The sequence below is a fragment of the Furipterus horrens genome, unplaced genomic scaffold (assembly GCF_987537825.1).
Source record: "Furipterus horrens unplaced genomic scaffold, mFurHor1.1.pri manual_scaffold_11, whole genome shotgun sequence".
NCBI lineage: Eukaryota > Metazoa > Chordata > Mammalia > Chiroptera > Furipteridae > Furipterus > Furipterus horrens.
The window spans coordinates 84,774,654-84,798,568 of record NW_028327181.1 but is presented as its reverse complement, the minus strand read 5'-3'; the positions used below and the strand labels follow the sequence as shown (position 1 = coordinate 84,798,568).

The 23,915-nt window shown below is 37.0% G+C and overlaps 1 protein-coding gene across 12 annotated transcripts in view; it reads left to right on the top strand.

Moving 5' to 3' along the window:
• The window catches only part of BCAS3 (BCAS3 microtubule associated cell migration factor), a 489,419-nt gene that overhangs the window by 230,232 nt on the left and 235,272 nt on the right, over nucleotides 1–23,915 (top strand). For 10 of the 12 annotated variants that reach the window (XM_090257347.1, XM_090257345.1, XM_090257343.1 and 7 more), the window contains 3 exons: nucleotides 2,888–2,988; nucleotides 5,415–5,611; nucleotides 9,750–9,847. In XM_090257347.1, the coding sequence (XP_090113473.1) occupies nucleotides 2,888–2,988; nucleotides 5,415–5,611; nucleotides 9,750–9,847 (396 nt within the window). Of the gene's footprint in view, nucleotides 1–2,887; nucleotides 2,989–5,414; nucleotides 5,612–9,749; nucleotides 9,848–15,788; nucleotides 17,174–22,011; nucleotides 22,657–23,915 lie in introns of those variants that run through there. The other 2 variants (XM_090257350.1, XM_090257351.1) reach the window with 2 other exon arrangements.

The following is a 23,915-nucleotide window of genomic DNA, read 5'->3' as shown; positions in this document are numbered from 1 at the left end:
TTGCAACACCTGCATTGCTTAAAAGAATTCCTGAGAATTTTGTTGAAGCATATTTTTTTTGAAACATGGAACCAAAATAATCAGACCTGTGTTTTTATATTGTGATACTTATGAATGCTTCAAAGCATTCTTAATTGGGAAACTATTTTTAAGTGAACATAAGGTGTGGAAACTCTTCTTACAATTTCTATTTTGAATTCAAGATTCAGATTTAATGTTTCACAGATATATACTTTGTATTTTTACCCCATTTTGGAAAACAAAGGAAGGCTGAGAAGAGGAAGAGGTGGAAGGTTCTCCTTCTTTTTCTTCTTACTTAACTTTTCACTATGAAAAATTCCTAACAGATACCAAATTAGAAAACGATAGTAGAATGCCTCTCCATGCACTTTTCATCCAGCTTCAACAACTCATGACCGATCTTGTTTTATCTCTGTTTCCACTCTTCACCCCATCCCTGTCATTGGGTTATTTCTTAAGTTTGTCCCATTTTGATGACGGATATATAAATGTCTAGCCATTCTGATGTCATTACTTAGTCCAGAATCCAAAACTCCATCCATTTACTTAATATTTATAGAGTGCAAAATAAATGTTTTGTGACAGGTATTAGCATAGGCTCAGCATATATAGAAGGCAATGTAAACTCTTGGGAAAAAATTCACATTAGGTACTAGTTTGTTATACACCGGTATAATTTCTCATTTCTCTTTAGAGGTTTCCAATATCTTCCCATCACATAATCCTTAGTTTTTTAAAAAAGTCTTCAGTGATCTTCTCATCCTCCTTCCCTGTCCCCTTTGTCTTCCTGACTCATTTTCCGCTCCCTACACAAAACCACACCGGCTTCCTGATGTTACTAAAACATTTCCTTTTTGTTCCCACTTCAGAATCTTGGTACTTGAGGTTGTCTTTGTAACACTTTCCCCTGAAATATCCACGGGGCCTATTCCCTTTGCCTCTTTAAAAATCTTCTCTGCCCTCAGCTGCTTACTAAAGTATGTCCTGAACTCTAGATATTTGTCTTGACTTCTAGATACCAGTTTTGCAATATGCACCAAAATTATTTCCAAGAGGTTGGTTAAATATTAATTAGAATAATTATTATGGTATTTTCTTTGTGATATTGAAAAAATCACAAAATATTAGGTATTACACTTAAATGATCACTTGGGTTTTGTGCCACATGCCTGTCAGCTGTACAGCTGCGATGTTGAAGAACTAGTAGCAAATAGTTTTCACTGCTGCAAATTACACTTTAATACTATTCCACCCCCACCCCATGATGAGTAATTGTCTTAGGTACCATTTCTCCTCTCCCAGTAAGTTAGGGTAAGTTATTTGTAAGTGTGTGTCCTTTAAAATCTTTCCCTAGGCTCTATTCTGTCCATTTCTCCCTGATTCACTAAGATTTAGTTCTTCACAGCACCTTGTCCTGCCAAAAGTGCAGTGAGATTAGCCTTCTCTGTCACTGCTGGCGGGAGTGTGTAACTCTGGGAATATGCATTAAAAATTAAAATATGTTCATATGCTTTGATTTTATTTTCAGGAGTGTAGCTGAAAGAAAATGCATGCGTAGAAGTATATCTCTAGGTGGTGGAAATTATGAGATTGTTTTCTATTTCTCATTCTTTTCTATTCCACATATCTTTAATACTCATCTACTTCCTTCTTTTCTTGTTTCTCCCCAGTATTTCATTGCTCTATTTCTCTTAGTATTAAAATGGTATGTGGAAGTAGAGAGTATATGAGAAATCTCTATCTCTGCAACTATAAAAGTGGTCTAAAAATATTTAGTTTTATTATGAAGTTAAGCAAATAAATAGTATAGTGCTTTAAAAAGAAACTATGTTTTATTGGGATAACATTTGGTTCATGGTAGAAACTCAGTAAATCATTGTTGAATTATTTTGACTGAACAAAGTTTCCTCTTCATGTGAGAAAGCGGGCTCTTTATATTTAAAGCCTATATACTCCTGTCACTGGTGAAGGGGTTCTTGCCCCAACTCAAGAAATCAAGAAAGGAGGAGAAACAGATTCAGAAGAAGAGGTTTATTGAAAACAAGGTGGAGGGAAAGGAGAAGGTAGGGAGCTTGTTGCCGCAAGGGAGCACAGACTAACGAAAAACATGGCTCTTGAATTGCTGTCTGGGTCTGGCTTGTATGGGACTGGGTTCTTCATGCAGGTGCAGTGTAGATTCCTGGCATCATCCAGGCAGGCGCAGAGCAGAGCTCTTTGGGGAGTGCCTGAAGTGAAACGTCACACCTCTCTAGGAGAGGCTTACAAAAATGACTGAAGAACATTCCCATCTGTTTGAGAGGGGCTCAGCGTTCCTCAAGAAAATGAAATTATTTTGGATAAATGAAATGTTTCAGAAATTAAAAATGTTTTAAAAATAAAAATGTATTTTTATGTCTTCTATTTATATGAAAGATTCTTTAAAAATCTTATTATTTGACGTTTGTTTTAAACATTTCTTCCTGAATTATAGGAACTGCATCATACTGTTTGTTTGTTTGTTTGTCTGTTTATTGGAGGTGATTTAAATGTCCTAAATCCTGAAGGTAGGAAATAGGGAATTGTTCCCGCTTTTACATATGCTTGTGCTATTAAGATACAGGTGGTTGTTTATTTCTTTTACACTGATATATGTCACGACTAAATTCCTACCCAGATTTTTTTAAAGTGTACTCTTAAGTGAAGACCTTTCTTTTATTCTTAAGAAATTCAGTCTTTTTTGTTCCTTAATTATTTGAATTAACCTTTATACATTTAATGTCACATTTTTATCTTTTAAAGCACCATAGTTCCCAGGATGGTTGTGCCTACATTCATTTATCCATTGCGTGGATTAGACTTGTTTAAATATGTTTTCTTTTTCCTGTAGTGGTTCCCCCTGGAAGTCCTGGGCCCATTACTCGGCATGGGTCCTATGACAGTTTAGCTTCTGACCACAGTGGACAGGAAGACGAAGAATGGCTTTCTCAGGTAAAACTCTGAAATGTTGGCCTGTTACAGTGAAGGAAAACAGGAATCCATCGTCTGTTTCTACGCTCGAATTTCAAAAATTATTTTCTTTAGAGCAAAATGAACAGAATTGGGGAATCTTTTTAGGATTGCTAATAACTAATCAATTCTTTCCATATTAAGAATTTCTCGTAAATACTATTGCACGGATACATGCACCTAAGTTATTTGTACACACATATGACATATGTGTATATTAGCTTTTATACAGAGGGCATAAAATATGCATATCTTTCAAACAGTCCATTTATGTTCCTTAGGACCTTGGGTTTTAGATGGACACTTTGGATTAAAATAAGAATTGGCCTTGTTAAAACAGTGAAACCATTCAACAATCTTCGGGATTTGTTTTGTGGAGCCAACATTTTTCTGAATATTGGGGCCCATACTTTGATTAGGAAAGTTCAGCGTTCTAGTCTACCCAAGTCCTGATTGTGCCAGACTGGGTTTCCTTTCTCAAACTCATGTAACGCTTGTTCCAGTGGTCTCAGACGCAGTCCTGGGACAGCTTCTGCAGGCCCTTCCTCCCCTTGCCAGGTGAAGCTCTCTTCATCTCAAGGGCTTTGAAATAAAAGATACTTGGGCAGATTTCAAATTGATGAGATTACAAATGACTTCATTACAAATGCTGTTATGTCTGCCTCAAAGCTGACATCATTTGGTGAAGTTAATGACCTGTCTCAGATTACCAGTCCAGGGCTTTTCATTAGACAGGTGCCTCGGTGGAGGCCCGGTGCAGTTTTATTCCTTTGTCGGGGATGGTAGCCCTAAGAACTAAAGGGAATCTGGACACTGGAGAATGAAACTGTTTCTAGGAGACACATTTCATCACACCTAAACTATAGGAAGCTCCTTGAAGGGGGGCCTGTGCTTCAGTTCCTGGCATATGGAGAGACGTCCTTTCTTGAAGATGGCAGGATAAATTTTTAAAAGTAGAAGAAGAAGGCTGCTAAAGAAACCACTGTCCTTCACTTCAACTTTTCAATTAGCAAAAGGGGTAATGTGTGCTGTCAGTGTGAAAGTGCATACAATATGTTTGCACTGCTCACAACAGGCGAGTGAACAGGAACATCTGGCCGTCGCCTCAGTGAAATTGCACAGGCATCTGTTTACCTCTCGGCTCTGTGACACTGATGGTTTTGAGCTTAAAAGACACAGAATGCTTTATCTGTGGCCTAATTTACATTGCTGAATACAACTGTTTGAATCAGAAATCACTGTCCTAAATCAGAGTAGCGTCTCCCCGCGATTAGTGGGAATGTGAATATTGTTCCGAGACCACGATGCTTATTTTGCCCTTTAGGACTTACAAACCCAGAGCTGCACTCTGTGAACCTTTTCAGTTATGTTTTGTTAAGAATTAATCACTGCAATCAGAGAAATGTGATTAAATATAAAGGAACTCCGGGCAAAAGAAGGCACATGGGAAGTCAGTTCTGTAAAATACGAACACAGACGTGGATGCAGCAATTACAAGACACTGAGAAATAGTCTTTCACTGCAAGTTTGCAATATTTAGTTTCTTAATTCATGTTGCTTATTTTTAAAATTATATAATATATATGTTTTTAAGTTTTACCCAGTGTCTACTATTCTGAGCATGAAATTCATAGAGCATTTTATTTTTACTGTTTTGCAGCCCTTAAAATACCTGTGTCACTCTACATGATAGCTGAGAAAACACTAAATAAGTAATGGTATTTTGAAGACAAATCTAGCTGGACAGAAAACATGTCATACTCTCCTAATTTAAAAGTGGATTATAGGGTATTTTGAGGGCAGTATAGTAAATATTATAATATTTAATATTTGGAAATAAATGGGTCTTTGGGGGTTGAAGATTATTTTAGATCTTTTTTCTCCCGCTTTGGATAGTTTAAGACCAACTTCAAGTTTGTCGTGAGCTTGATCCTCAGTGAAGGAGTTACTTTTAATTTGTGGATTTATAGGTGTCGTCTCAGTGCACACCCGCCGCGTGGTAAGTACGTCTAGAATAAATGAAAAAGGCAGTTCCTAGGGAGCTAATGCTAGTTATATCAGACAGGCAGCTGGTCCTTTTACTCTCCTGTGATTTTTGTTCTGTATATGTGTGGGTATTATGTGTGCGTGTATTTACCTACATATGTATGTGTGTGTCTATACACACACATATTTATATACACACAAATTTTTTTTGTTTATTTTTGTGAAAACCTGTAGGAGGAACATAGTGAATGTCTATTTTGGCTGTGATTATCATCAGCTTTAGCTGTGGGAGCCCTGTCCCTCTTTCACTGGTTAAAATGGGCTTCTTGAAGTATGTTTCTATTCAGAGACTAGGTGGGGAAATTATGAAAGGCTCTCAAAGGCCATAACACATTTGAATCATGATTTCTAATCTGTTTCAGGTAGAGATTGTAACGCACACTGGACCCCATAGGCGTCTGTGGATGGGTCCACAGTTCCAGTTCAAAACCATCCACCCCTCAGGCCAAACCACCGTCATCTCTTCCAGTTCATCTGTGCTGCAGTCTCACGGTCCAAGTGATACTCCACAGCCCCTTCTGGATTTCGATACAGATGATCTTGATCTCAACAGTCTCAGGTAAGAAATAAAAACTAGGGGAGTCATTTCACTGGATAATGTGCTCGTTTGTAATGACCATTGTAGACAGTATTTCCATTTCCATTTAGGCATGGTGTCACATGGCAAAACACACACACTGTAATTTGTGATTCCTTATTGTTGCTGGGGATCAGGTGTGGGAGCTCATTGTATCCAATAAATATTTGTGTATCGGATTATATTTCCCCAAATGTTATGTTCGTTACACTTTTTAAAGCCATCTCACTTTGTGTTGCCTCACTCATATTTCTAATTGCCTAAAGTTTGGTGATACCCTCCTGATCTTTCTGTTTCAACTTTTAACTGAACTACACACCTGTCCTAATCCTGCAGATTTCTTCTTTCAGGCTTTGAAATGTTTTTGGAGGAGAAAGTGTTGATACAAATTCACTTAAAGCTTTTTATGTATATATATATATATATATATTCTCTGATCCCCACTTGTAAGAATCATGATTCAAGGTTTACAAAGTATGCTTTTTTATTAGCATGGGGTTTTTTTGTTTTTGTTCTCTAATGCAGCTGAGCACTTTATGACTTTTGCAGTTCAGGTTTGCTTAGCAGTTTTATTTGTTCACCAAGCTCAGTCTAATGTCTAATGCAGTATAATTTCCCTTGCCATGTCTTCTCTTTTAAAAAAGTTCTATACTATATCTTTCATGGTATCTAATGTAGTCCTCTACACTTTTTATTGCATCTATTTTTTAAAATTATGGAGAAATGTATCCCAGTCAGATGTTGTCAACATTGATAACAAATCTTTATAACAAAGCAAAAGCTATTGTAGAAGTGGATTAGGCCTAGATGTTTCCTTTTTAAAGAATAATTTATATAATTGAAAATGTCTTCTTTAATACCTTTTTTAGTGTTTTAGTGTTTTTTAGTTTGCTTTGTATTTTATTTCTTCCTTCCATTCCTTATGCTTTTATTTTTCTAGGATATTTTCATTTGCTTTCTAAAAATTTCTCCAAGATATCAGGCAATAGTTGACAATATAGTGTGTACTAGAGCAATTTTCACTGGTGCAAATTGTGAAATAAGTTCTAGCTTAGATAGTCAATCCATTTTCAGCGGATCATGTTGAATTGTATTCAACTTAGTGACTCAATGCATGTTTATGTCATTCTGTTACCTAGATGTTAATACTAAGACATTTAAAATAGATGACCCATAAGACTCTTCATAGCACTTCTCACAAGACCTTATTTCTTTTTTTTTTCTGATGACTGTTATCTGCTGCTATAATAAGACCCTGTCTCTTTTCTTCAGAGGACACAGCACTATTCCCTTGTTTTGTGACCTCCAGCTTTCTTAGTGACTCTTTATTTTAGACACAGTCCTTTGTCTAAGAGCTATCTAACTTCTTCAGACAATGCCACTTTCCTGAAATTTTCCAGAATTTTCCTCAGGGACTTTTCTTTTTCTTACACTAAAGAGGTCCCACTATCTGTTACCTAAACGACTTTAAATTGTTTATGTTTAATTAGAATATTGTCTTATTTATTGGACACACATAAACTTTAGAACCCTTCTCATGTTGGACCACAGGTTTCTAAATTTATTCTGATTGCACTTGTTGGTTATAGTTTTAAATGTGAGCATATTTTCCCTGGATTAAGACCTCAACCCCCATCAGAGCGCAGTTTTGATGGGAAATTCAGATTAGTCTCACACCATTTTAATTTTAAGTGCCCTGTTTAGTACCATTTTCAGCCCAGCATCCAATTAGAAATCCAGCTGTTTATATTCTCTGCGTTCCTTTACTGTCACTCTATCCCAGCTCCTTCCTTTTCTTTCCATTTTTTTAGGCTTATGCACAATGGCACAATGGCACAATGGCACTATGGCTATTGGTCTTACCTTCTTCTCCTTTAAATTGTGAAGCTTTGTTTATGTTTTTTTTCTTTGGCTCAACTGTGCCCCAAGAGATATGACTAAAAATTATGTGGTTAATAAAATTTACTTGGGGTGGTGAATGCACAATGCAGTATACAGATGATGTATTACAGAGTTGTACACTTGAAACTTAACCTAATTTTATTAACCAATGTCACCCCCAATGAATTCAATTAAAAATAAAGAAAAAGACAAAAATAAATAAAAACAAATGAAAAAACCTATAAAAATTCACTCTACAATTCATTCGTTTTTAACATAGTCAAAATCCCCACTATTTAACTTCACAATGCTTCCATCACCTCTGCCAGTCTGTTTTATTTTTGTCGTTTTTATTATGAAAAATTTTCAAACATAGAAACATATGTAAAGTTAGAGAATAACAGAATGCATCCCATGTGTCTATGACTGAGCTTCAACATGTTAATTCTCGGCCGGTCTTCTTTCATCTATAGCACCATCCACACCTCACTCACAACTCCAGCTTATTTAGGAACGCCACTGTAAATTGAGTTAATAATAGTACATTTATTAGCTAAGTTGTTTAGACCAGGAGGGTGCTTCACTTTGCCTCAACTGACCATACCTAACAGGCTAGCTTCTTGTTTCTCTTAGAAACCAGAAAACATCTTTTGCAGAAATTTCAAGTAAACTCTTCCTCTTTTGTCATTGGTCCCAATTTTCTGAGACCAACCCATCCCAGAGCCAATTAATCTCTGCACTGAGAGGATGCATTACCATGACTCGTTTAGAAAATTAAGCGGGCTGAGTGAATGATTGGGTCATACGCCCTGCAGTCCACTCTAGCAGTGATCAGTACTTGTACATCAACGTGTCTGACTTCTAGTGCGAGATCGAATGGATTGTCTTGCACCCCCCTCCCGTTTCTTTCTTTCACACAGCGAACACACATACATTTAAATTGTGCGTTCAATAACTACTCTTTTTCTGCAGTCTATACTTGGCATTTCTGGCTTCTACAATATAATCTGTCCCATGGTGCTTATCAATCTCTTCTCTTCCACCAATATCCACTCTGAACTCCATACTTCAGCCTACTTCAGCCAAATCCTGATCTTCACGGCGCCCCGCATTTGTCATGCTCAGTCACAAATCCAAGGGCTTGCTGTTCTAGTTCTGTGCTTAAAGGACACTTCTTGTTCCTCTGCAGGTGTACATATCCTGTTTCTGTATACAGATGCAGTTCCTGCTACGGCTCCACAAAGTCTCCGTGATCTGCTGTGGACATTTGTTCTTTCCTCCACCGCATCATTTGGAGCTTTTGTTACCTACTTCATTTTCACACGTCCAGTTTTCTTTTGCATCAGTCACCAATGCCCATGTGCTATAATGTGCCATAGTATATCCACACATAGACCTTGTATTTCGTGTTTTGTTTCTGCTTGTTGCTAGAGTAATGGTGATATGTGGTTAATATTCAGCAACTATTTACTGAATAAACAAATTACCAAAATTATGCATACATTATTGTAACAAGTTTTTATTCTTCTCAGTTGCTCAGGATATTCAGATCTTTTAGTCATGCAGGCATTTTTATATTTGTAATATTACAGCCAGAAAGAGCGCCTTGGTATTTCTAGATTTACCATGCATAAGCAACTTGAAATGGTATGTAATAAATTGCAGTTTTGCTAAGATTCTAATTGACTCTTACATGCTCATGGGTAATTTTATGGAGGTAACTCAGCTACAGTAATTCTAGCTAAACCGCTAGCAGTCACATCCCAACACAGTTTTGTTATCCTATGCATATTTTCATTAAGGGAGTTACTAAAATATGTGTATCTAGTATTGCTGCCTTTTATAGAAGGCATTGCTACCTATTGCACTATTTATGAATTAGAGAATTCTTAAAACTCTTCACAGTTGTCCCTTGTGAAAGCCAAAGGTCTCTGTATAAAGTATTTTTTCCCTCTCCCATTATAATTATTTTTAAAAAACGCCAGTTTTTCAATCCCTCACTTAAATCCTATTGACTTAACAAACAAAGAGAAGAGGGGGAACAGAGCATAGAATATGTTTGTTGTGCTTTAGCCTTGTGCAAGAGTTAGGGACTGCAGCTCTCCTGTTTGCCTTATTTTAGAATGAATGGTTCTTTAATGGATTGGGCTATTCCAGCATTTCTGATTTAAGGTCTGTTGCAGCAAGCGACAGTTTTGATGCCAGTAACATATGTGAATTAAATTAAATTGCATTGCAGGATCCAGCCAGTCCGCTCTGACCCAGTCAGCATGCCAGGGTCATCCCGTCCGGTCTCTGATCGAAGGGGAATTTCCACCGTGATTGATGCTGCCTCAGGTAGAAAACCACCTCCAACATGCTCATTGGGTAGTGCTGTGCATTGTTAATTTCTCTTCTTGCACAGTATAAAGAATGATCTTTTTTTTTTTTTTTTTTTTTTTGCCTTTCTCTGTTTTCTTGTTTAGTTTTGTTTTAGGATGTGTGTGCGTGCCTGTGTGTGTGTGTGTTTTAAAACAATACTACGCCTGTATTTGCTCCTAAACAATGCCATGCATTTAAATATTGTTAAGGTTGGTGAATGATGCGGTGGAGTTGGCACTTGATTAACTGTAATGAACACAGTATTGAAGGCTACAGGGTTGATGACTGCTTTGCCTTTGATCTCTCAAATGTGGAGAAGCAACCTTGACAGAGAACGTAAATACAATATATGGATTCAATTTACTCAACCTGTTGAGTATCAAAGTGCCTGATCTGTGGAAGTAGAGAGTCCAAATGCTAAGGCTTAAATGGTTTTATTATTGAAAGCATAAAGTTTAGAAATTCATTAACTTAACTCTAGTCTATCTATCACAGTTATTAACTTCCTATCCTTGGAACCAAGCCACGGATATGTATCATTAGTACCTGGAAGTAGATCTCTGCCTTTGTTAGGTGATACTTGCTACATTAGTATTGTAAAACTGCTTTCTGCCATTCTGCCAAATATAGAACTGTTCGTAATAATTTTCTCATCTCTAAATAGAGTGATAAAGAAAATAAGGACAGTGATGCTTTCTATTATGGTACAGCTGTGGAGCATCTGAAGATAGCATACAGCAGGGTTTCATCAACAAAAGTCTCTTACAAGTAAAACTATTAAATACTTGGCATTAGTAAAACTGTGGAGTCAGAGAGGATTTTAATCTACAGCAATGTTAAAATCCCCAGAGACTGCTGATTTGATTGAGGCTTAAACTGTGAAAGAAAATGGAAACAAACACAAAACTGATTTGTGAAGGTCGCTTTTCAAAGACCAAAGCTTCTGTTTCTGATTCTGTCTTTGGAGGGATTTTGAAGTTTGAAAGCTAATGGCTTTTGTACATTTTCTTTGCTTTATGATTTTTAAAAATGTTTTATTTATTCATTTGTTTTGGTCTGTGGATTGCATCTTGTGTCTGATTGAGCTCTCCACATCCAGTGCAGTGCCTTCACTTTTAATGTAAGCTCTTAACTGCAGAAGACTCCCACTTGTCCTCGATTTAGCTGGGCAACCACGCCGACCCTTGGAAACAAGCACTGAAATGCGTCTCTCTGTCCTTGCTTCCTGGCATTGAATGAGATGTTGAGAGAGGTGACTTAATAAATCTTGGTAGCGTCAGGCTAAGAATGCTAACAGATCCTGCTCATCTGGAATTACCATTTACAATTGTGAATCCTGGAAATAATATATTTTAGTATTTTATTAAAGATTACAGTACTAGGCTTTGTTGGTTTTTTTTAACATTGTTAAACGGTCATATTATTAATGTTTTAGGGTCAACAGACTAGCCACTAGTCAAGTGCAATGCATGTAACTGAAGCAGTTACCATCTACGTATAATATTAAAAGTTGCCATATTTAGTGCTGTAGTCTGAAGTAATGAAATACTCCTTATCTATCATGTGGCACTGTCTTCATTTTGGCTCTTCGTAAAGTTGTCTCATGCCATAGAGAGGAACTTCAGTGAGTCATTAGAACCGTATTTATTTAACTGCTGCAAGAAGAGTTTTAAAGTTGATGTTAGAATAAGGAATTAGATCTTTGCTCTTGACTTACTTTATTTCCATCAGAGAAACATTGTAGGAGTTTCTAGTGTATTGTTATATAGCTCTGAGCTTCTGCCTGGAAGCACTGATCTTCTGAGGAGAGAAAGGAATTTTAGTGACTAAGTTCTGTTGTTACTTTTCTAGGACTATTTTCATTCTAGACAGTCATAGTTCCTTTCTGGAAGACAGCCAGATCAATGAAATGTGTGTGCTGCATTCTCTGACTTTGAGCTAAAGAAACCCCATAGATGAGGAATTGAACTTTTATACATAATTCGCTACCTATCAAATGGTTTGGACCCCTTTTGTTCCATACATTTTTTAAGTGAATAAATAATGTTTTCTTGGGGAAACTTTCTCTACTTTATTTGATAAGACCACTGATGTATCAGACTTTTCTATTGATATTTAACATGACAGAGGCTAAATTGTTTGGATTCTTTAGACAAAGTTAATGGGAAAATTCTGGTTTAGATTCTTCTGTTAAAAAGAGTCTAGGATGTGAGGGCGATCCGGCTGCCACATCTGTCACCCCATTGATTGCTTATTCGACTGATCTGGCTGGCTAGGCGGGTGTCCCCTTCCTCCCTCGCCAATCCATGTGCGTCCCTCCCAAAGCTGCGCGCTTGGTGCGCACTCAGTTGAAGAGGACGACCTTCCCAACTAGAGGGGAGGACCCATCTTCGGTCAAGGGTATACGAGTAGCTGTGCTCCCCTGCTAGAACCTCCAAACAAGCTCTCAAGGTCCATTTGTAGGAGAATGTAGGGTAGTCAAGCTTCCAAGACTCCAGACACATCCTAATGAGGCACTGCCTTCCAGGAAAAAAAAAAAAGAGTCTAATTTTTGTAATTGCTCTTGAACCAGAAAGTGCTTCCCTCCCTGACTATGACCCCTGCATTGGAGTCAGCTGCATATTATGAATATGTTTATTTGGAGTTATTGATTGCCTTTGCTTAGAGATGTGACCACTGTGGCACCTCCTCTGATGGGACTTCATTGCTTTGTGTTACCTTCAAGCTTTTTGTATGGCGGAATGTGTTATCTTTTTAATTGTTCCTGTGGCAGATTTCATAGCTGTCCCTCTATTTTAGTGACAACTCTTGCTCTTTCTGTTTAAACTAGTGGTGATATAATTGTTTTTCATACAATCACTTTTCAGAGGCATAGAATTTAAAAATGTAATGCGATTTGATTAAACCTTTTGATTGTAACAACTCTCAAAGTGAAAATAGTTTATTTAAACCTTTGCTTGTTGTCTTAGATATCTGTGTGTTAATCTGGGAATGTTATTCTGTTGAAGCAAAAAGAGATCAGCAGAGTCGTGGCATTTTTGCTAAGAATTTTTCTCCCCACAATTTCTTGATCACCTAGTATATCTGTGCTTCACTCCTTCCCACAGAATACATTTCCTAAAGTATGTGTTTTTAAGTTATTAACTTAGCTGACTTAGGTACAATGTCGTCGTCGTCGTCGTCGTCGGCAGCCGTCCGTCTCGAGAGACGATGGTGTAGCTTCTTAAGAGTCCATCTGCACCGCCGAGAATGGCTGTGCAGTCCGACTCGGGAGTGACACGGTATCTGTCTCCTCCCGTGTTGAATCGACATCTTGCGATGTCGCTGGAGTGTCCTCTCCAGTGAAGCTGAAGCTACAGAGCCTGGGCAGGGTGATATGGAGGGTCTGCTGTTGCCCATGCAGCAGACCCCCCCTCTCTTCGCAGCTGAAGGGTCCAAGGGAAAGACGGAGTCAATACAGCTTGGCTTCAGGTGCGCCGCAGGAGTTGCCGGTGTTGACTACAACCTCAAACCGCCTTAGGGACTCCGGCTCCGGATTTTCTGTCGGGGTTTACTCCCTTAGCCTTTCCCCTGAAGAGGTATGCCGCAAGGCAGCGGAGGTTTTTTGGAGTCAGAGTTTTCCTTCTCTGATGTGCCCTGACTGGAAGATCGAACCAGCGAACTTAGCTCGCAGGCCGACGCTCAATCCACTGAGCCAAACCAGCCAGGGTTAGGTACAATGTAATTCTATGCTTTTGAATACCTCTGAAGCAGGTTTTTGTTTCTCAATATAAATATGTGTTTTTTAGATGCAGCAGGTTTATAACTGCTTTTTAAAGCAGGTGTTATTCACATAACATGTTTCATCTGATCTTGATGATTTGGAAGACACTATCCTACCTAAGATTTTGAACTTAGATAATTGTGAGATGTTCCCTTCTTAACTAAGTAGAAGACCATTCTGGAAACGGATTTTATAGCGTTTTACTGTTACACACAGGCTGCTACCCAGAGGAAATGGGATTTAAAGAAATGGCTCCATTTTCGTGTGTCCAGCCAATTAAGATTAACATCAATGTCTCTGAATTTTAGGCAGTATTTCTAGACAAAGCACTGCACAAATTGCTTATTATCTGTTTCTTTGTTCACTCCTTTTGGTTAGGTACCTAGGAGTTTCTCCCCATTGATTGTCATTTCTTTTATGAAAGTGTGCGATCCCTGATGGGAAAAGAGACAGCTGTCCGTGTCCTGTTGAAGCTTTGTTTCCCACACTGGTGACCGATGTTCTTGTTCCAAACCACGTAGGCTGTATCCATTGGATAACTTAAAACTAGTTGCTTTTGAGTCACCCACACAGAAAATCTAGGGTCTGGTTTATATCAAGTATGTTTGTCCTGGTTTATAGTTTTACTGTGGAAATTGATGTTTATTAATAAAGAACTCAAAGCAACTGAGATTTAAAAACAAATTTATTCCTGGCTTGTATGAAGGGCAGACATCTTTGTCAGTCTACTAAAGTAAGAATTTGATAAGAGAAAAATGTTACTGGAAATGGTGGGAGCAGCATTTACATACATTCCCGAGGAAGGCGACAATAGAAGAAGGAAAATTGTGACAGATAAGTAAAGTGGGTTCTTGTCCGTAAGCGCAGACTTTGTTACATAAGGTATATAGTGTTAATCAAGCTTTTCAGTAAGCAGGGATGAAGTTATAGGCTTGGTATTTTGTTGTTCTTGACTAAACAGAAATATTATTTTTTTTGTACAATTAAAGTAATCTAAATAGTTTTTATGAACTTAATTCAGGAGACAATTTTCCAGCACCCAGTTTTTTCCATCATGATAACTTGTCTACTGAAGAAAATGTTATACTTAAAAAAAAAAAATCCAGAGTGGTTTGATTTGATTGATTTTATAATAGTCATCTGTCCCTGTTTTATGTTTTTGGCGTTCAGTACATCAGATCTTTAAAAAACAAGTAGCACGTATTAGAGAAGTATAATACGATGGGGCAGGCAACAAAGGAGATTATTTAAGCAAATATCTGCTGGAGGAACATTCTTATAGAGGCATGTGTTTACCTTACAGAGATTTTCCTGATGCACTGGGGGCTGGGGGGGATATTCCCAACGATTCTATCTCACTGTCCAATCTGAGGCAGGCAAACTTAGTTGCTGTATTCTAGTCACCAGAGACACAAGAGAAGCTGGGGGTAAGAAGCCAAGAGATTTTTTAAGGAATGTCATTCATTCAGTATACCATGGTGAGGCCACTGAGCTCCAGGATTTTAAAACTGAAGCTGAGTGACAGAAGCCATGCCGTTAGAATTGTGGTCTTGAACTTGTGCTGAAACCTGTGCAAAAATTTGTTTCACCTTTTTTTGGCAAGGATGTGTTCAATTTATTGCCTAAAATAATTTCCAGATATAAAGGACATACGTTCTTTTGAAATACTGAAGTGTTTCTTCAAATAAGTGATGTGGTTTCCATTTAAGAGAGTTCCAGATAGTCTTTGTGATTATAAGGTGTCGAAAACCACTAGCATTCTTGTACCTTGGGTATTCAAAGCCTGTGTGGGATCAGTAAGAGGATTATGGATGAGGGTGAAATTGAAAGAAGGCTTAGTCTTGACCTGTGAGCAGTCCCTCAGACGGAGGAAAGGAGGCCAGTGATTTTATTTTGACACTATTTCTACGTGGAACAGTTAGTAAATGTTCAAACTCAGGTATTAAGATTGGCTTTTTTATTAGAAATGAGAAAGTGTATGTATTATTTCCTCTCTAATCTAATGAAAACACACTGCCTTTATCAAGTGAAAAGTAAGTTTCAGAGATTAAGAACATAGGAAAAGACCTGATTTGCCCAACAGGAAAGTCCTGAGCCACACAGCTCTCCTTCTGATTTAAATCTTCCTCTCATTCTTCTTTCTAATATTTATAGGATGGTAGAAGATGAAACTCAGCTTAACAATGTGGAAAAACTTAGCTCAGCACAATTAAGAAACAAATGATTGCCCCACTTGAAGATGAAGAAACTGTAAACAGAAGTAGAAGAAGCTGTTGGGAAAGTTTTTTCTGATGACACATTGCTTCTTTGAATAAATCTTTGTGTCAACCCAAACCTTGCCTTTGCTTTCTCTATTGCAAGCACCAAGTCCTTGTCGTGACTTGAAGTCTTTCCTAAGCATTTTCAGAAGGAATTGATGGAATTCTTCCTACTGTTGATATACCACAGCACCACACATTTGCATGGGACTTTTTAGCTAAAAGACCCAACTTTTCATTTTTGTACCTTTATTACTATATCTTTAATACAAGGCTGGACTATTTATGTAGTCTGTTGCCTGAGACTGTGGTGGCAGAGGGACAATATTGGGGGAAGTATTAGAATTTGTTTAAGTCTGAACCGGGAATTCCATTTGTCTTAGTGACATTAGTGTCAAACTGTTAGTGCCACACTATTTTAAATTGTGTCCAAGAGCCTGAGAGGCTTAGGCTCAAAGGTGTCATCTATAAACTTAGAAACAAACAAAAGAGCCTCCCTCCATTGAATATGGAAGCCCAGTGAGCAATTAAAAAGCAGCCTGGGACCTCACCCGGGCAACCCGTCGGAACCAGAGCTCATGATGGTCCCCTGGATATTGTTGAAAACTGTCAGAGCAAAGCTAAAGCAAATAATCAAAGTGAAAATAATTGTTCCTGGGAAAAGTCTTGTTTTGGAAGCTAAGTGTAGTGGAAAGAATCGTGACTAGTAACTTTTGAGTCATCGGTTCTAGGCTCAGCTCTGCCTGTAACTATATGTTCGGCATATTGCTTCAAAACCGAAGGCTTTCTTCCATAAATTGAGGGACTCGAGGTAGGTTATTTCTAAACTCCCAGCTTAAAAAATTGAGAGGTGTGGACTTTGGATTACCTTTGAAGAATTTTTAAACATTAGGGTAGAATTTACATATGACAAACATGCACACATCTTAATCATACAGCTTGAATTTTTATACCCAGGTAATCACCACCCAGATCAAAATTAGGATACCTTTATCATTCCAGAAAGTTCCCTTAAGCTCCTTCAAGTGAATATAACCTGTGACCATAGATTGCCTCTCTGACTTTTATCATCACAGATTAGCTTTGTCTACATTGACCTGCATGTAAATGGAATCATTCTGTACCTGCTCTTTTGTGTCTGGCTTCTTCTACTCAACTTCATGTTTTTGAGACTCATCCAGGTGCTACCTGTATCACTAGGTCATTTAAAAAAAAGAATTGCAGTGCAGTATGAATATAACACAGCTTTATGTATCCATTGTCCTGTTATTTGCAGTTTCAGGCTTATTATGAATAAAGCTGCTTTGAACTTTCCTGTACATGTCTTCTTCTTTTTTTTTTAAACATATGCTTTTGGGCATAATAAACCTAGGACTGGAATTGTTGTCTGACAAAGTAGGCATATGTTTAGCTTTATTAGGAACTGCCAAGAAAGTATTCCAAAATGATTATACCAGTTTTCACTCTTAACAGCAATGCGTGAGCCTGACTGGTATGGCTCAGTGGGTTGGCTGTCGTCCTGCAAACTGAAAGGTCCCTGATTCGATTCCCAGTCAGGGCACATGCCTGGGTTGTGGGCCAGGTTGCCGTTGGGGCCGTGAGGCAATCAATTGATGTATCTTTCTCACACATTGGTGTTTCTCTCCCTCTCTCCCTCCCTGCCTCTTTCTCTAAAAATAAGTACAATCTAAAAAAAAAACAGCAATGTGTGAGCCATTCCAGTGAGTATAAACTGTGATTTTAATTTGGTTTTCTCTGGTGATTACTGATATTGAGCTCCTCAGATATAGGTGGGGCAAAAGGAGGTTTATAATTGTGAGTACACAAAACAGAGTTCATTCTTGTATTATTACTTATTAATTATGGTATTATTTTCCCTGTGAATAACTGTAAACCTACATTTGCCCCACCCTGAGTTCTTACTGGTCATTTGAATGTCTCCTTTTATAATGAATTTATAAAAGTCTTTCACTAACTTTTATTGGGTTTATTGTCTGTTTTGAATTTCAGGTGTTCTTTAAATATTCTGGACGTATGTCTTTTGTCAGATATTTTCAAAATATTTCCTTTCATTTTATTGCCTTTTCACTTTCTTATTGATCTTTTTGACGAGGAGTCCAGTTTTTTCATTGTTTTTCCTTTTATGCTTTTCATAAAAGGTTTTTTCCTTTCAGTCATGAAGTGATGCTTTTCTCTAGTTTTGGCCATTGTGTTTATCTCTACAATCCTTTTCAAATTATTTCGTATTATGATATAAGACAAGGATCAATGGTTAGTTTCTTCCGTACAGATATCCAGTTGTTCGAGCACTATTTATCAAAAAGACATTCTTTGTCCTGGCTGGGAGTCTCAGTTGGTTGGAGTGTCATCCCATAAACCAAAAGATTGCAGGTTCAATTCCCAGTCAAGGTTCAATTCCCAGTCAAGGTACATACCTAGGTTGCAGGTTTAATCCCTCATTGGAGTGCATACAGAGGCAACCAATCCATGTTTTTCTCTCCCATAGATGCCTGTCTGGCTGTCTCTTTGTCTCTTTCTCCCCCCTGCCCCCTTTCTCACTCTAAAATCATTGAGAAACATATTCTTGGGTGAAAATTTTAAATATATATATATATATATATATATATATATATATATATATATATGCCTTTCCCCCAATGAATTTCAGTGATGCCTTTTTTAAAAAATCATGTTTTTCTGGGTTATCTATTCTGTTCCATTGGTTTTTATTGAACTTTACACAATTATCATACTGATTTAATTATTATAGCTTAAAATCTAACAGGTTAATGCCTTGGCTATTTCAGGTTCTTTACATTCCTACACACATGTATATGAACATACATACCAGTGGTTCATGGTGTGGCCATTGGACCTCTAGAATCTCCAAGACAATTTCATGCAGCCTGTGAGCAAAAATTTTTCATAAATATGTGAAGTCATTATTTGCCTTTTAAAAAATACTGTGTTGACGTTTAAATAAAGATGGTACTGAAGCAGTAGTAGATAAAACTGCTGGAACTTTGGCATAGTAAAAGCAGTGTCGCCAAACTGTACTTGTAGCTGATGTGACTCACATTTTTTAAAGAAGCTCTAATTACTTAAGAATATCTTTGGTAAAGTAAAAATCATGACATTTATTATAAATTTTTAAAAAAAATTTAATAAATTAACTTTATTAAATTTGCTGCTTGTGCACTTCTTTTGATTCTCTATATCATTATTCATGATGGTTGTGCTGAGGAAATACACTTGTCTGATGGTTATGAATTTACCTAGCAACCATTTTATCTCAAAGACCAACCAACAAACTGAGCTTATTCAGATACAGGTATTTGGCAGACAGTTTCTCAAAAATAAAATAAGCCAGCCATTCAAAAAAAAAAAAATCCGAAAAACCAAAAACTGACATTTATTACCAATGATAAAATTCTAGTCTTTACTTGAAAATTGGAAATTTGAACATCACGTATTCACGTGTATCTACCACTGTTTGCTTACCAAGTTGCTAATATTTAAAGAGATTTTTGATGAGATAGGTGGTGGTGTGTTTTTATCATATGATAAATCAACATTTGGAAGACCTGCAGTATTTTCAAAATGACCAGTTTCATGATATTACAAAATTATGTATGAATAATGGACTTATTCCAAGCTTAAAATAGGAAAAAGGGTTTTAATATAAAAGAATAGAAAAGTTAATTCATAGGATTTCAGGTATCATTGCAACTGACTTAAGTGTCATATTAAAGATGACTACCCCCTGAATATGAAAAGGTCCATCTTTCATTTTTGAGTGAGGCCAACTTGTCTTCATACTTCACACAAACAACATTTCACAACAGATTGAATGGATAAGCTGATGTGAGAATCCACCTGTTGTCTATCTTGAAATTTTCTACCCCAAAAGTGAAAACATCATTTATGTTAATGCACGAAGGGTTTATTGTTTTCAATGAGTTAAAAAGTGTTTTCAATGTTGATGGATGTAATGCACATAAGCCGAAGCTCTTTGGAGTTCTCCGTTTTTAGGAATACAAAGGGGTCCTGATTCAAAAATACGTTTGAAAACCACCAATATATTGATATGTGTGTGTGTGTGTGTGTGTGTGCGTGCGCGTGCTCATACACTTACACACTAACTATATATCTCTACAGAAATTTAGATGAGATTTGATTATAGTTCCACTGGATTTATAAATCAAATTTGGGAGAAGTAACATAATTATTAAGTCCTTCAATACATGATCCTTTTATAGCTATCCATTTATTTTGGCTTCTTTAATTTCTCCTAATATTTGTTCAGTTTCTGTGTAGAAGTCTGAAACATATTTTTCTACTATTTATTTCAATTATTTGATATTTTGATGGCATTATAGTGTATTTTATTTCATCTTTCATGTTTTTTATAGAATATAGGCTACAGTATTTTTTGTATGTTGAACTTGTATCCGGAAATCTTTCTAAATTTATGTATTCTAGTAGATTCCTTTAAATTTTCTACTATGCAATCATGTTATCATGTTATCTGCAAATAAAAATGGCTTTATTTCTTTTCAATCTTTTTACCTTTTATTTCTTTACCCCCATGATACTTGCTTAGACCTGTAGTACAAAACGTTGACTAGAAATGATATCAAACATTCTTGTCTTTCTAATCTGAAAAAATATAAGGTCTTAAATAATTCATTGAATGAGCTTAAAACAGCTGACTGCATGCAGAAGAAAAAAGGATTGGAGACTCACAAACAAGTCAAAAATTATCAGTACTGAAGCAGAACTCAGTGTAAGAAGTATGGGAGTTAATATTAAACTGTCTGACATTTGTAATTGTCACACATGGATGACAAGCAGGAGTAACTAAGGCAGAAGAAAAGAAGGGCTGAGAATTTTAGAACATTGATTAAAGATACCCACTAAAAGTTTCAAGAAGCTCTGTGTACCCTAAATAGGATAAACACAAAGAAAACTGCACCTAAGCATATCAGTTAAACTGTTGATATCTAAAAGTCATGAAGTAATTTTAGAAGCCTGTGGTTCTTTGTTAGGTTTATATTTGGGTGAAATTTTAGAGCTTTGACAAAATTATGGTGATTTTTAAGTTTCTTTGATGTCTCCGGATGATCTATGAGAAATCTTTAGGATATTTATTCATTTATTTTTTAAGTAAAAGATATGGGAAACAAGTATTTACTGATAAATGTCTCTGTGCCCCTCCCCATAACTGTGCTAGGTGTTATCATGTGGCTCATCTCATTTAATCATATTTAATTAGGATCACAGGTCCATTTCAGAAATATGAAAGAAGTGGGACCTAAGACACCTAGCTCTGGATACTTAAAATTACTTAAAGTGCATTATGGTGACACCTCAGATTAAGTCCAGACCTCTTCTTACCCTGCCTAATCAAATATTCATTTCAAAACACTGTAAGCTGAAATGAGGCACGTGGGAGTTGAAGAGAATCAACTATTCAGGTGGTGAAAATGTGTGAATGCAGCTGGCAGATGAAGTTCCAGTATGATGAATTCCCAGTTTGTCCTTATTGCTCCAGGCAACAACTGACAGGCCTGACTTGGCTTTCCATTTCTGGCATTGATAGAACTGGAAATTCTTAGTGTGACAGATACTTAAAAGCTGTCCCTGTTATAGTGGGTACAAACAGCGCTGGAGGGTCCTTTTTGCATAGAGATGTAATCAATATGGTTTAGAGTTCTTGACCCGGACCTATAATTATCTAGACGTTATAAAGGTAGCTTATTGTTACAGAAAATGCCTAAATTCAGAACTTTGGGGCTAAGTTGTGAATGGAGAGAAGAAAAATAGAGGCTTTGTCCTTCCTTCTATACTTGAATAGTATTTTGAAGGCTATCATAATAATCACAGAACAGGGTATTCTTATGGGATTAGAACATTGTATCTTTAGGATTTGGCCTGCCGAAGTCTGCATCTCACCTCTCATGCTATCCTGGTACTCTGCAAAATCGTGACTTTAATGTTATGCAGCTTGTGATTGGGATTTTTTGAATATCAAAAATGAATTTTTTCCATTGATCCAAATACTTAATTTGAGGTGTAGCTTAAATAATAACACGTTTGCATTTGATCTTTTCCTGCAGCTAAATGTATGCTGAGAAAAGAAATGGTGTAAGCAGATATTAATGGCATTCATGATCCAGGGGCAAGACTGAAGAGAAGGAGACAATACTGGTAGCAAATCCTGAGTCAGATTTTTACCCATGCATTTAAGTATATTTCGATTGAGGTTAATTTGCCACCTGAAAGTAGTAAAACTACAGACATAAAGTCACTTAACAGCAGATGTGGATCCTGATTCCTCTGTCACTTCTTGGCTTAAGATGGCATTATTATTGTACTACACTGTGTAGGGTGCTTTGGCCAAGAGGGAGAACGTAATAACGCCTTTTGGTAGAAGGCTTCTTGAGAACAAGAGCTGCCTTGTATTTCCGCATGCTCGGGACTGTGCCTGCCATAGAGCAGTTAATCAATACTTGCTGCATTGTTGATTTCTCATAAAAATAAGACTTTAATATACCATAAAGTGATGAAAATATAATAATGCTGCATGTTTATATCTCCATTCCCTCACTTAAACCTAGAAAACTTAATCTTCACCTAGAGCCTCGCATTAGGGTTGCCCTTATTTATGTTTACGATCACATTTCCTCTCTTTGGGTCCTTGGTAAATGGTGATGAGTTGAAATATTTTACAGAGCATTTTTTACGTTAATTTAAAAAAGCATTATTATGTTTAAGTAGTATGTTTCTCACCTTTGATAGCTTTTATAAAACCAGATAATACAAATAAAAGGATTATGACCCTCAACTCAATTGTGTTTTGGTCTTATTAGACTGGCATGGGAATGTATGTTTTAAGGTTATCTGAACTGCAGCAAATGCCTGCTTTCTGGGATCTGTTTTCAAGCCTGGCAAACTTCCACTGAAAAGAATGGCCTTACTTTTGTCTTCTGGTCACTAAGCTAACTTTCAGACTTAACACTGTACGGATATTCGGGGCTGTCTTTTAAGCTAGCCCCTCTTAGTCATGGGCCCAGGATATTGGCATATAGGAATGTGACCTCACTTCCATTAAGCCAAAAGGTTTTGTTGAGAATTGACACCATTTTGGCCATGTCACTGCATTTGAGTGACTTGTACATGTGCTCTAGGCAGCCCTGTGGGATGTGGTATCTTGAGTCTTCAACCTGTCTTATTTTGGTGTTCTAAGAATGTTGGAGAGACTACAGTTATTCTGTAAATGCTCAGTGTGAAGGTGGTAGAAAAGAACAAAAGTTTCATTTGAAACTAATTGAACTCAGTTAGTACTCCCTTCTTTAGATGAGTTTATATAGCTTTTCACACGAGGAATGCTTGCATGTTTGAGAAGGGAAGACTTGTAGCCTCTGTTTTTATACCTAAAGAGGACACTTAACCACATCCACAGTAATCCCTTGCCATTCTCTTATCAAGCTGGCTTTTCCAAAGTCTGAAATGTTATAGCCACATAGGGTCCCAGTTTCTCAACCAGGGAGCTTAAGCCAGCGAGGCCTTAGGAAATTTTTGTTAACAGTGTCTGAAACTTTTTGTTGACCTTCAAACCTGTTCCTAATTTTACCCTTTATTCCAATATACCCCCATTGGTTAAATTAATTACTCTCCACTCTGTTTTTAAACTTTTACTGTTGTGTTTATCACCTCATATTAAAGTTAGTTGGGAACCATTTCCCATTGTAGACTGTGAACTCATCTCGGTGCTCCCCACAGCACCCTGAACGGTTCTGACACGTAATAGGCACTCAATAAATGTTAATGAATTCAACATTTCAGCGTGGAATATTGAAACCAAATTTTTGCATCTGACTAGACATAGGAGGGGAACTGAGTGACTGGAGAACACAAGTGAGGAGACTCTGTCACTTTAGTGTTTAGAATATGTGTGGGTATTATCCATGAAAAACATAAACAAAACTTTTTAATACCTAACAGGAGTTCTCAGAATTTG